Source organism: Fonsecaea monophora (genome assembly GCF_001642475.1).
Source record: "Fonsecaea monophora strain CBS 269.37 chromosome Unknown Scaff51, whole genome shotgun sequence".
NCBI classification, from domain to species: domain Eukaryota; kingdom Fungi; phylum Ascomycota; class Eurotiomycetes; order Chaetothyriales; family Herpotrichiellaceae; genus Fonsecaea; species Fonsecaea monophora.
Genome location: NW_019173982.1, coordinates 17,485 through 30,828, shown reverse-complemented (window position 1 = coordinate 30,828; position 13,344 = coordinate 17,485). Strand labels below are relative to the sequence as shown.

Sequence of the window (13,344 nt, the reverse complement as noted above, 5' to 3'; positions counted from 1 at the left end):
CAAAGCTGACTCTTATTTGCTCAAATCCGCAGTTAGGACTTCCGGAAGCCCCAGTTCACTCTGTCGCTGAGTGGCGTTCGGGTATGGCGCATTTAATGGCGTGGAGGCTTTCAGGAGGGGCTTTGGACTAAGACCACGACGAGACGCCTCGACTGCTTCAAACTTCTTTGCCAGGAGAGCGCGTCGTATCTCGGTCATCAGCTTTATCCAATTGGCAGCCAATGACAATATTTGTTGAGGTACTGGTGCGCGTCTCTTCCAAGCAGCATCAGAGCGGTGGCGTTTGGTGGCTTGTCCGCGGCTTGATTTCGCTTGATAACTGAGTTCACATACCCATGTCCAAAATGCACAACGATGGTTTGCAGGAGGTGGAAGAAAGTGAAAATGGACATGTGCAAGGCAGAATCTGCCTTGGCTAGGATATGAATCCGGTGGTATCCGTGAAGCCTTTGCGCCATGGCTTGCAATCGAGTTGGTATTTCTGGAACATATAACATGGGCTTCCGGATAATACGTCCTCCAGCCCAAAACTGCACAAAAATCCATTTCTTCATCTCCGTGACAATCATTCAGCGCTCCAGATGGCGTGCATCGATGCCAATATCCGGCCAAGAAGATATGGTCAATTTGGCACCAGCACCTTGCCACCTCGCTCGTGCAGTTGTCGATTGTGATAATCCCATGTTCCATACCTGGCTTGCTCAAATAATAGACCCATCTACGGCCACCTATTTAGGCACAAGTTCGCGAGCCAGGTTGGCCTCCATCCGCAGATGGTAGGGTCACTTATCTCGAAGATCCACCACCTCGAATTCCATCCCTCTTGCCTCCACGACGTGTCCTGGTCGGAGCGCGTCAGTGTAGATATTATCAACATCGTGCGGGTGGAAGATCCCTGGCTGTTCGCAGCTGAGAATGGTCTTCTTGCCAGGAGGATCGGTTAGACGATATACTCCCCAGTCTCCACCGTGGGTTGTGTCTCCTTTGCTCGGAGCACACACAATTGCCACACTCTCTGCTAGCATCATCTGATATCCCGCATGTGTATGCAAGTCTCGACTGCTCATAAAACACGTCTGGGTTGGATGAGTGTGTATCCAGCCAAGTATCATAAGATCCTCCGAGTCCACATAGTCAAAGAGCTGTGATTCATTGGTCATCTCACATGTATCCGATGTTGCCGTTTGCGAAGGAATAATGAGCCGGCTAATGAAAAAGGCGTTGGCGATCAGCGTCCCACCTAGGAAACCACACGTCTCCAAATTAGCCAACGTGTTTTTGTGAGCCAGTCGCAGAAATGTTGTCCGCAGAGTTGGCGGAAGGAACACAGTCCGCAATGGCGTTCCATTTTCGAGGTAGGCTGCAGGAGCAAAAATATGCACTGGTTCGGGTGTTTGTGATCTGGCTGCAGGCTGCTGATCCGTTACTTTTCCCGGACGAGGCGGCACTGCCACCACATTGCTGCCAGGTTTCGGTGGTAACGCTGGAGGTGAGACTGGAATATCTCGTTGTATGCTAGGAGGTAATACACGAGGTAAGGGAGAACTCAGCACTGGTTGATTGTGGTGTGTAGGGATGCTCGGATACTGATAAGTGACGTTGCTGCCGACAGACGCAGGTAGCCGGCTCTCTGTACCCTGCAAAATGGGACCTGACCTCCCTTCGACACGGGCTCGAATTTCCTGCAGACTTCGGGACAGATCTTCCGCATCGTTCCTAGACGTTTGCGTTGCCTGTCGACTTGCAGCTCTCCTAGAGATCTCCTTCTGCAAGAGTCTGACTGCTAGCTCTTTGTTTTCGTGTGCTTGGAGTTGTTGTGTCCTAGGTGCCTGCCCTGGTTGGGGACTTGGAGGGTCAGTGGTGTACTGGTTGTGGGCTTGCGCGCTCCGCCTGGCCTCCCTCTCCTTTATGAGCTTGACGTATCGCTCATACCGCTCGTTGATTCGGGGTTTCAGCAAATCCAGGACCTTGAAGTTGTCATTGACCTCTTTCTCCGCCTGTTTTAGTAATAGTTTATTTGCTTTGTCCCTGGCTTGCGGGTGAGCCGGCAACTGCGACAAAATAAGGTGGGCATGTCGGAAAAGGAGAAGATATGTCGTCTCTTCGTCACCTTCGCGGATATATACCTCTGCCTGTGCAAAAGTCAGTGTTCATTTCCCAGAGATGTCACAAGAAACCACCGACCTCTTTCAGCATCGCTTGAGCAGACCGCAGCCAGTACCGTAGAGGGATTTGGGCGTCATATTCGTAGTCTTGAGCAGCTTTGGTGATTTGCTGGACACTCCGAGGGGGGTGCAGTGAGCCCATGCTCACCCTGAGAGCCGACATTTGTGCAAGTTCATCGACCAGCCTTGGAGGGGTGACGATCCATGTGGGGTATATTCAGAGCCACTTAACCAGGCTTAACACTGTCGGAACTCTGAGCGGACAGTCCGGCAAGCGAATTGCACTCGCCTAGATTCAAGTAGCACAGACGCAAGATTGCGCGATGCAGAAAAGTGGTTGTACATCTCATCGTGTTGAGGGTTGGGCAATTGCGAGTGGGAGTAAGTGACGCCGCAGTCAGGCGTCACTCATTTTAGCAGACCTCCGACAAACTCCGGGAAAGTCTGCCGAGAAACTGTCCAGTGTACAACCCTTCACACCGATATCATTGACGATGCATTGATCTCGGACAGCTATTCGTCCAACCACTTGATCCTCCCTTAAGGGCTTTGTTGTTGAATCACAGCACCTGTCTGGCGTAAATAGCAAGCACCCCAACTGAGACTGGCACCCCATGTACTTTGCAAGTCCCCGCACAAGATTGCCTTCTTCCCTCTGACTCGTCGCTTTATCGCCTCGTTGTATTCCAGGGCTACAGAGGGACGATCCTTATACGCGGTTCAAAGCTACCTCTAGCTGACAAAGCGTGATTGTGAAATCCATTCCACCCCGATCTCTATCGCGAATGCTTGCAAACAGCACACCTTCTACATCATCTATCCATAGCGGCGGCGGGACCACAGCAGGTAGCCTTTCTGGGGTCTCTGACTAGTGGGTGCGTATTGCGGAACCGAGTAAGTCCCTTGTACGGAGTAAAGGATATCAGAAGGTAGGAAGGGTGAAATCAAGGCTATCGTGATGATCATAGAGATCAGGGATGGCCTAATAATTCGTCTATAAAAACGCCAGCTAGGACATCATAACATCAAAGTCAATCCAAAGCAAACAAGCCTCACATTACTAGAATTCAGTTGATTGTCAATATCCACAAAACTATCTGCTGAATATGGCGTCTTCCATTCAGCCTTACAAAATCACCGTCTCTGGTACCCGCATCCAAGAGCTTAATTCCAAGCTCGACAGTGCCACACATCCAGATGAGCTGGACTCTGCAGGGTGGGACATGGGTGTCCCTTTGTCCGACATCCAACGACTCACAAAATACTGGCGCCATGAGTTCAGCTGGCGAAGAGCTGAGGAGAAGCTCAATGAACTACCTCATTTTGTCACCACAATCGCGTGTGAAGGTTACGAGCCTCTGAATATCCATTTCCTGCACAAGAGAAGTTTGGCCAAGGGAGCAATCCCACTGCTCTTCGTGCATGGATGGCCTGGGAATTTCCTAGAGGTCACCAAAATCATTGATGGTCTCTCTACCCCGACCCAAGGTCAAGTATCCTTCCATGTCGTCGCACCCTCGCTGCCCAACTTCGGATTTTCAGAAGGCACGAGAAGACGCGGATTTTCAGTCGAGCAGCATGCAGAGACGTTGCATAAGCTGATGGAGAGGCTTGGATATGATCAATATGTCACCCAAGGTGGTAAGTCGAACCGTATAGAATCTACATAAGCTTAACACCTGGATTTGTGAAAAGCAACAGACATGGGATTGACTGCTAGGCAGGTGATTGGGGTTACTACATCACTCGGGCTATTTCGGCTCTCTACCCAAGCCATTGCAGAGCCACACACTTCAATATGGACGTGGGCACTCGACCTACGCTCTTCACGCATCCACTCCTCTTCGTGACCTCCCTCTTTCGACATCTTTCTAACAGAGAGCAACAAGGTGTATCCCGCACTGAATGGTTTGACAAAGAAGGGTTCGGGTACAACCTGCTCCAATCCACGAAGCCGCAGACGATAGGCTACGCACTGGCTGACAGTCCTGTGGCTTTGCTGGCGTGGATCTACGAGAAACTGCACGACTGGGCAGACGCGTACCCTTGGAGTATGCCTTGCCCGTTTCCCCGATGATTGTCTTACCCTCAATCGCACCCCCTTCCTCTTTTCATTTTACCCCCGAATCCCTTTGATAACGACGGAAATGACTAACGCCCTCATGCTCATTTTCACAGCCGACGAAGAAATCTGCACCTGGCTGAGCATATACTACTTCAGCACCGCCGGCCCCGCCGCCTCGTGCCGGATATACTACGAAATGGGCCGTTCGGGCCCCTGGGGTCATCGCTTCACCCTGGACGAACTCAGGCTTACCAGGCCAACGGGGTCAAGATTGGGATCAGCCATTTCCCGCGAGATATCAATGTGTTGCCGAGTTCGTGGACGAGGACCGTCGGCGAGGTCGTGTTTGAGAAGGAGCATGACAAGGGGGGACACTTCGCGGCGTGGGAACGTCCCGAAGACATTGTGCGCGACGTAAGGGAGATGTTTGGACGGGGCGGTGGTGCTTACGGGGTTGTGGAAGGGAGGGATGGGTATTGAGATGAATCGCCTGGGACTTATTGCAGGTTCAAGTCTTATGGCCATTCTTGTGGTCTACTTCAGCTCCTCAATCCGCGGGGTACCACCCGTCATGCCCTGTGTTCCGCTGGGTCCAGCCTGATTGTCATCGTCATCGCTATCATCTGGCTCATCCTTCGGCATTCGCAAACCCATTAGTCCCATGAGATTGCTACCAGGTCCCGCATTGCCAGCCTGCGCCTTGAGGCTCTCCAAGAGGTTCCTCGCCAGGTTGACGTCGATTTCGTTGTCGATGTCGTCGTCAGAGGATAACTCGTAGACTTCATCTTCGTCACCCTTCTGCTTCCCAGCTTTGAGTGTTGGCTCTGTGATCGCTCTCTGCTTGGTGGTAGATGAGGAGGACCCGAGGTCTAGGGCGCCGTGCCCTCGAAGCTCTGCCTCCATCTCTTTCATGAACGCGTGCAAGTCCGCGCCACTTTCTGCCTCGTCATCATTGATCCCGTCCCAAGCTTGAGCAGAGCCTGTCTCTGTCGCAGGCGGCCTCAGTGCGGATCGATTGGCCGGATCATGAGCCCCTGGGCCAAGTTCTCCCGACATGATCTCCCTCATGACCTCTGGCGGCATGCCCATCATCTCCTGCATCATTTTGCTAAATTCGTCTTCGCCAAAACTGGCCTCTTTATCCTCGCCTTCGTCGTCCTCGGATTCATCATCATCGTCGGGCTCGTCATCATCACTGTCATCACCAAACAACCCCGCGCCGTCTGGGCCGGCTTTGTCGTCATTCAAAAATTCCTCAAATTGTTTAACGATTCTTTGTAGATTCTCTTGCGCCGCCTTGTCACCAAAGCCAGTCTTCTTGCCTGTTCCCCCTGGTTGCCCTTTCCGCCCACCGAGCTCGTCCTCAAGATCATCGAAGCTGATGTCGAGCCACTTTTCATCATCCTCTTGCTGACTCCAAGTTGCTATGTCGGAGTCTGATGGTAGGGCCTCGTCCCCTGAATTCAGATCATCCAGGAGCATTTTCATTTCGCGCACAGCCGGTCGATCTTGGTATTGAGAATCCGAGATCAGTATTTCAAATCCACACGTGACTTTCATCCCTATTTCAGCGCGAACATGCGCCTTTGGATCCGTCCCTGATGGCATCGCATCGACGAAGGCGGCAGGGGGCGGGAACTCTTGAGACTTGACTTGCGCGAATGCCACACGAGGAAATTTGACGCTCACTGTGACCAAGTCTTCGGGGGCGAAGACCAGCTTGCCCTTGTTGTCTTTGTTTTGCAAAGGTTTGAGCGCGATTGGATCCCTGAGGTAGAATGCCTCTACGGCCGGTGCAATGTAGGCCGGCTTCTGATGAAGTAAGTATGCAAGTTTCCGCGGGATCGTTATTAACGCATGATGCATGTTTTCTGAAATTTGAGCGGGATAATTGCGCAGCCGAAAGAATGCCTCCTCTTCCATGCTTATCGAGTGCATCAACCTCCTAGGCTCATTCAAGATGATTTCCCTGGCTTGCGAAAGGGACAACTTCTCCTCTGTCCGCTTCGAACTTCTTGAAGCGCTGGCCGGCTTAATAATTTTCAACTGCCCATCATGGATCCAGACACGGTTCTCGGCGACATCTGGCTCAAGCCACGAGGGTAAAGTCCCAGAGGCTTCGATGAGGAGGAACTCGCCATCGCTGTCTTTGACTTTGACCCATAGATCGTTGAATTTTTTGGTCAGCTCCCTCAGGAGCCAGACTATGACCCATTCGTCTTCTACAGAGTCGCCATATTCGGTCTGTCCACGCAAGAAACTTAATCCTACTCCAGTGTCAGTTGATTCTCGACTTCTCTGTCCCATTCGTACAGACCTCACCATCCTCTTTATTCAGCTCAAGGGAGAACCCTTGGCGCTGCCAGATATAGTCTTTCAGGTGCTGTCGATGGATGTCCGTTGCATACTTCTGTACCTCCCGCAGCCGCAGTCGCAATTCAGAGTCATGGCTTGGGTCTAGTGAGGGCGAGATTATGTACAGGGAATACTCGATGCAGTCATCTGGTAAGGCAGGTCTCGGGATGGGATGAAATGTGGAGCGAAACCAAGCAATCTCTTCCTCTGTGGCAGGCATACCCAAATGGCTTTGCAGGAGAATATGATTAGGCAGGTTGGACAAGGACTGCGTAGATGGCGAGGGGAAACTACTTGTAGGGTGCAGTGCGTAAAGGCTCATGCTTTGCTGCCCGCTGATCCCGCCAATGAGATCATCCCGCAGGTGCCAAGCCCCGCGGCACCGACCATTCCTCTTTTGACTAAACAACAACAAGCAACAACCGCGAGATGCTTTGGGCGTTGTAAAAAGCATCACTGCTCCAAAGACCACAGCAGAGTATGGTTACTTGTTTGCCTTAATATTACACAATTGAAGTCAGAGGTGACTGCCTGTCTTATTGGGTGTTGAATTGTCTCCGCCCGTCATGGCGAACTACATCAACACACCGCAGGCGACCGACGCCTCATATATCACCAATGGGCTGGATCGTCTAGGAGAGATCTCGCCCGAGAAGTCCTTTGCGGCACCCCCAGAAAACCGAGACTTGATCAGCCAGATGAGAAATGCGAAATCTCAGGGCCTCAACCTCCGAACCCCTCGAGCTGGACTACGAGATCCATTGCGCCTGCTACCGAATGGCAACCAAGGTCGATCCGAGTTTACACCTCTCATGCAAAGCGCCACGAAGAAGAACATTGCACGTCGCCTTTCGAGCAAGAAGCCCGGCGTTCAAGCGACTCCTTCCTACCTCAAAGGTGGCTACACACCTGGGGCTCCAAGACTCAGCGATATATCACAGTTTGCGAGCGAACACACTTCAAGTTCGGCTGGAAATGCAATGGACAGCACTCCCATGCCTCAACAGATCAGTAGCAGTGCCCAAAGTACACCGCTTGTACCACTGCCAGGACGAGATGCCGCCGGACTTGTGAATGATGGAAACATGATGACCTTACGCGAGCAAGAAAGCATCATTGACAAGGTTGAGAAGGAGAATTTTGGCCTGAAAATGAAGATACATTTCTTGGAGGAGGCTCTATCGAAGCGCGGCAATGAATTCAACCAAGCTGCGTTGAAGGAGAATACCGATTTGAAGGTCAATAGGATCACCATGCAGCGCGAATTGCACAAGTTCAAGAAGAATATTGCCCAGGCTGAGAAGGATGCGGAGGTCTATCGATTACAGCTCGAAGAATTCAAAGAACGAATCAGACGAAAACAAGTGGACGAAAGTGTCCGTGTCGAGCTCGAAACCCTCCGAACTGAGGTCAAAGCAAAAGACAAGCAGATCAAAGCATTAGAAACCGAGAGAGATTCTGCAAAAGATCAAGGAAAATCAACTGTCGAGAAGCTCAAAGATGAGATTGAAGACCTTCAAGCTGAACTGCGAGAGAAGGATCGGAAGATTGATGAGAGAGATGACCAGATTGATGCTCTCAAGGCAAAGGCAAGCAAGGAATCAAATGATGTCGCTGAAATTGAGGATGAGCTGGAGTCTGCCCGACAAGAAATTGAAGACCTCAAGCAGGACCTCGAACGCGCAAAAGCAGCTGCATCAGAAGCAAAAGAAGTCCAAGAAGAGGCTCTCGAAGAAAAACGCAAAGCCGAAGAAGATCTAGAAGAGCTGCGCGATGAGATGGCCAACAAGTCCTTCACAACCAAAGGACTGAGTCGACAGCTTGAAGAGAAAACGAATAAACTCGAGGACGATTTAGATGACTTGCAGGAACGACACAATGCCTTGCAGGTCGAACTTGCAGAGAAGACAGACTCAGAGCGGCAACTGCGCGAGAAAGTTCGAGAGTTGGAGCGCGAAGGAGGATCAGAACTTCGAAAGTTGCAGCAAGATCTTGAGCAATCTCAGCAACAACGTGATACATTCGAACGCAAACTGAACAGCATGGCTAAACAACTCGAGACTGTCGAGAAAGATTTGCAAGTCAAAGTTGAAGAGAAAGATCTCTTGCAAACACGACATGATGCATTGACCAAGGAATCCGCAGAACTTCAGAAAGACCTCTCCAAGGCGCAGAAATCAATCCGGGACCTCGAACTTGCTCTGGACGAGGAAAGACAACACTCGGCACAGAACGAAAACCTCTTGAGATCGCAGCATAAGCAAGAAGTCGACCTTCTAAACGAACAAATCGACGGGTTGCACCGTGAAGTGCATTCGAAAGAGCGAGACCATGCAGCAGATCTAGAAGAATGGGAGGCACAGAAACGGACGCTTGAAGCCGCGTCGCAGAAGGCAGAAGAGAAAGCCAACGGCCTTCAACGCACGGTGGATAAATTCCAAGATGCGCAAGGAACAATCAATGGCCGTGAAATGAAGCTACAAGCAGCGCTCGAAAGCGAGAAACAGCGACATCATCAAGAAGAAAAAGTGCTTCTCAAACAGATAGAAGAGCTCCAGCAAGATCTCGCCAACAAACGCACAGCATCTGATGAAAACAGACTCGAGCTGAACAACGCCAAAGAAGAGCTGCGTATCTCGATCAGAGACCAAGCGGCGCTGAGAGAAAAGGTGGCTGAATTGGAGGAGGAGATCGAGGTACTCCAGGCAGATATTGAGCAAGAGCACGACTTCGCGGAAAAACAACAGCAGAAATTCTCTAGCCATGCGGATGCACAGATCCAGCAGATGCAAGAAGAGAGGCAGTCCTTGCAGAAGGAGCTTGTAAAACGTAACAGCGACCTACAGGACGCACGCATGGCTCTCAAAAAGGCTGAGGAAGAACGTGACGCTCTCGAGTCCAAACTTCAGAATGCTTCCAAGTCGAACGACGAAACATTCGGCATGGATCAAGAAAAGCGAGAGCTGAAGCGTCTCAAAGTCAAGCTCGAGAAAGACATTGCCCGATTGACAACGGAGCGCGACAATCTCCATGAAGCCAACCAAGCGTTGGAAGATGAGATCAATGCCGAGCTCGAGCGAGCAGGCAATGAAGAGGCTCGTTTGAGTGCGGAAATAGACTCTCTCCGGAACCAGAAGGCTTTCAATGCAGACAACAGGGATCGAGAATTGACTTCTGCAAAGAACAAGGTCGCTCGTTTGGAGACTCGTATCAAAGAGTTGGAGGAGATGCTCGACAACCCTTCGAAGACGGTGGCTTCTCAAGCTGGAGATCTGTCTGGTCTCAGACACGACTTGGTAGAAGCAAGAAACAACGAAACGGCAGCGACCAAAAGAGAAGCAGATCTGAAAGCAAACAACCGCGACTTGAAGATGCAGGTCAACAACCTCGAACGCGAGCTGCATGAGGCCAAACTTGCACAATACAAAGCCAAATCGCCATCAGTCTCGCCGCCTCCATCACACTCGAAGGAAGTTGCCAGGCTCCGACAAGAGCTGGTCGATATTCGAGCCGAAGTTCAGGTGTTGAACTCGGAGAATCGCGTGTTGAAACGTGCCATCCGTCGAGCTTCTACTGATGAAGATCAACTGGTCATGCTACAGACGCAGATCAAATCTCGTACTGCAGAGGTGGAATCATTGAGTGCCAAAATTGCAGAGCAGAATGACCTGGTCAATGAACTGCAGGAGGAACTCAATGATCTTCGGGAGAAGGATGGTGAGGCACAACACCTCTCTTCAAGCATTCGCAAACGTGATAGACAGATCCATGATCTGAAGGCGCAACTCAAACGCCTGCGGGATGAGCAGGAAGGAACCAATGACTTGTCCATGAGACTGTCGAGTCGCGATAATGAAGCGAGGGAGATGAAGCATCAACTCCGACGTCTTCGGGAAGAGCGCAGCGTGGCGAACCAAAAAGCTGAAGCGGTGGAGAACGAGCTCGAGGCGCTGCAGACCAAGTATGAAGGTATCCTTGAGCGTCTCACATCTGGCAAGTCAAGCAGAGATGAGGTTCGAGCAAAGGAAATGAAAGGCCTGATCAAAGAGATTATGTGGTTGAAAGCCAAATGCAGACGGGAAGAGCGCCTGCGAAAGGACCTGGCATGGAGCAAAGCTTTCCTCGAACAGGGCGAGGCTGTGAGAGTCGAGTGGTACGTTCTCTTTTCCAGTCCGGTTTTATTGTCTGGTATACTGACAGATTCGACAGCAATCAGGTTGATCTCCACATTCTGGGAGAAATGGGCGTGTCTCTTGACAAACGCAAGTATGAGGTCAAGCTGAAGCCAGTGCAGAAGCTGCGTGCCGGTGTGTTCGCTGTAATCGCCGCCATTCGCATGAGCAACATGGAAGAACAGTGGAGGGATGCGAAACTGCTCGGTGAAGAGCTCAAGTTGATCCGGACCAAGCAATCGAGGCAGCGTTCGATAAGGCGTGTTTTGGAGGTTTGAGAGATGTACGTGCTACATGGGCTTCTCATGGCGTTATTTAACAGTGTGAGCGTTGTCTGTTTGCATCAGGGGATGAATGGTTGGATGTTGCATTGGTTTGGCGTCTTTCTTCGCGATCACGACGATATGACCCTTTTCTGGTTTGAATGAGGGACTCAACAGAGATGCTTCCCCCTTAATCATCATCATCATCATCCTCCATCCTCCAAGTGGTCTTTCTTTGTCTGGTTCTATCATCTCAATAGCCCATGAAAAGCGGAGAAGAGCGTCGATCCCGCCGTTGATTCTTGTCGTGTTGCATCATCGAACTTGTCTTCTTCCCCTCTATGCCATATTTCAGCCGTGCGGGTGGTGCTAGACTTGACAGGGCTCGTGGCTTAACAGATCTTCAGTCTTGATATCCGTTGTCGACCAAAGAGGCGCTAGGGAACTCGCTTCTTATATATCAATTTCTCAAGACAATTCAGGCTCAACGACCCCCCGCCTGAATTCCCCCCACCATCGATCCCACAATGAACGGGCCAAACTACGACGCGACAGGCGTCGAGTTCTACTCGATCGATGACCTCTCCTTCTCGAGTGGCACAACGCTGCACGATGTCCGGGTGGCGTACCGGAGCTACAACCCAACCTCGACGGCCGGGGTGGTGCTGATCCCGACGTGCTATTCGGGCCTCATCAACACGACCCTGACGTTCACGTCGGCCCCGTACGACGCGCTGGCTCGGTACCACGTGGTGGTGGTGGCGATGCTGGGCAACGGCGAGAGCGCGAGCCCGTCCAACAAGGCCTTCTTCCCGGAGACGGGCGAGCTGCGCTACGAGGACGTGGTGCGGGCGCAGCACGCACTGGTGACGGCGCACTTGGGGGCGTCAGCGCTCGAGGCCGTCGTGGGCTTCTCCATGGGCGGCCAGCAGGCGTACCACTGGGCGGTCATGTACCCGGAATTCGTGAAGCGGATCGTGGTCATCTGCTCGGCGGCGCGGACGTCGCTGCACAACTACGCGTTTCTCGAGGGCCCCATCGCCGCGCTGACCAGCTCCATCGACTACGTCGCCTGGAGGGCCATGAAGGACAAGATGGCCCGCGGCGAGGCCGTCGGCGTCAACCTCAAGGAGGTCGTGCCCAAGCGCGGCCTCAGGGCCTTTGCCCGCGCCTACGGCGCCTGGTTGACTAGCACGGCGTGGTTCCGCGAACGCCGCTTCACCCAGATGGAGGGCCACCCGAGCAGCGTCGAGGAGTGGATGCGCATGCGCGAGGAGGGCTACCTGGGCTGGGACGCCGAGGACCTGCTCGTGCTGGCGCGCATGTGGCAGATTGGCGATGTCGGGACCGTCATTCCGTCAGGAGGAAGCAGCAACAAGCTCCTCAGCGAACTCGGCGGCAAGATCCCCGACGACGACCTCTACCGCGCCGCCCTCGCCAGCATCCAGGCCAAGGTCCTCCTCATGCCCTGCCGCACCGACCAGTACTTCCCGCCCGAGGACTCGGAGATTGAGATGAAACACCTCAAGCACGGCCGTCTGGCCGTCATCGAGAGTGTCTGGGGCCATGTCGCCGGCGGCGGCTTGAATCCTCCAGACACGGAGTTTATGAATGCGCGGATCGCAGAGTTGATGAAGGAAGAGTGACTGAGTGAGTGATGGACTGGTTCATGGCCTTTTGCTCCATCTGTTCCATAGCCCCCACCCCCGCGAGATTTTTCAGAGAACTCGGGGGGCAAGGGAGAACGGAAGAAAGGAGGAGAAGCAGTCTCTATTAAAGTCGGGCTTCCTTGTCTATACACATACATACCTAGTAACATAGTGACCTAGTATGCATGCATGCAACGCGACATTGAACTACCTACGTACATTACATAGACTTTCAATTCTCCCAGGAATGGACATGGTCTTCCTCACACGAAAGCCCAAGGTGCCAACAAGGCAGGCAGGACAGGATAAGGACAGAACAGAACGAAGACCTCTAGATGCACGTATGTAGATCGAACGAAAACAACAATAGAGCTCAGTCTAAATGTCCTTGCATGCATACATGCCTACAAGTGTTTGATCTGTTTGCTTAATATGTCCTATTCGAAACGTCAGGCATACAGGCAGACAGTAATCCCTCAATGCCATGCATCAACCACGACACATTGCCGTCGTCCTTCCCTTAGAAGGGACTGCGGTAGTAGAAGGGAGTCGTCCGTCCACGGGAGGGGGGCGTATCGTCAAGTCCCGATCCCGGATCAAATATCGGGCCCTTTCTCTCCCTCTTGTCATCCAGGAACTCGAAGGCCCGGGTCCCTCAAGATGCTCCGTGGTGGG

At 52.2% G+C, this 13,344-nt stretch overlaps 5 protein-coding genes across 5 annotated transcripts; 3 read left to right on the top strand and 2 right to left on the bottom strand.

The window, feature by feature from the left end:
* Positions 1 to 782: 782 nt before the first annotated feature.
* Positions 783 to 2,328, bottom strand: AYO21_06956 (hypothetical protein; the record flags this gene model as incomplete). Its single annotated transcript, XM_022656914.1, has 2 exons — positions 783 to 2,132; positions 2,185 to 2,328. The coding sequence occupies 2 exons, from the start codon at positions 2,326 to 2,328 to the stop codon at positions 783 to 785; spliced, it is 1,494 nt and encodes a 497-aa protein (XP_022510713.1).
* A 943-nt stretch (positions 2,329 to 3,271) lies between these two features.
* On the top strand, positions 3,272 to 4,710 carry AYO21_06955 (hypothetical protein; the record flags this gene model as incomplete). The annotated part of the gene is made up of 3 exons (XM_022656913.1): positions 3,272 to 3,806; positions 3,890 to 4,205; positions 4,344 to 4,710. The coding sequence occupies 3 exons, from the start codon at positions 3,272 to 3,274 to the stop codon at positions 4,708 to 4,710; spliced, it is 1,218 nt and encodes a 405-aa protein (XP_022510712.1).
* Positions 4,711 to 4,764: 54 nt separating this feature from the next.
* On the bottom strand, positions 4,765 to 6,805 carry AYO21_06954 (hypothetical protein; the record flags this gene model as incomplete). Its single annotated transcript, XM_022656912.1, has 2 exons — positions 4,765 to 6,497; positions 6,553 to 6,805. 2 exons carry the CDS (start codon positions 6,803 to 6,805, stop codon positions 4,765 to 4,767), a joined length of 1,986 nt encoding a protein of 661 aa, XP_022510711.1.
* Positions 6,806 to 7,151: 346 nt separating this feature from the next.
* On the top strand, positions 7,152 to 11,035 carry AYO21_06953 (hypothetical protein; the record flags this gene model as incomplete). The annotated part of the gene is made up of 2 exons (XM_022656911.1): positions 7,152 to 10,738; positions 10,795 to 11,035. 2 exons carry the CDS (start codon positions 7,152 to 7,154, stop codon positions 11,033 to 11,035), a joined length of 3,828 nt encoding a protein of 1,275 aa, XP_022510710.1.
* A 512-nt stretch (positions 11,036 to 11,547) lies between these two features.
* On the top strand, positions 11,548 to 12,666 carry AYO21_06952 (hypothetical protein; the record flags this gene model as incomplete). Its single annotated transcript, XM_022656910.1, has 1 exon — positions 11,548 to 12,666. One exon carries the CDS (start codon positions 11,548 to 11,550, stop codon positions 12,664 to 12,666), a length of 1,119 nt encoding a protein of 372 aa, XP_022510709.1.
* Between the last annotated feature and the right edge of the window lie 678 nt (positions 12,667 to 13,344).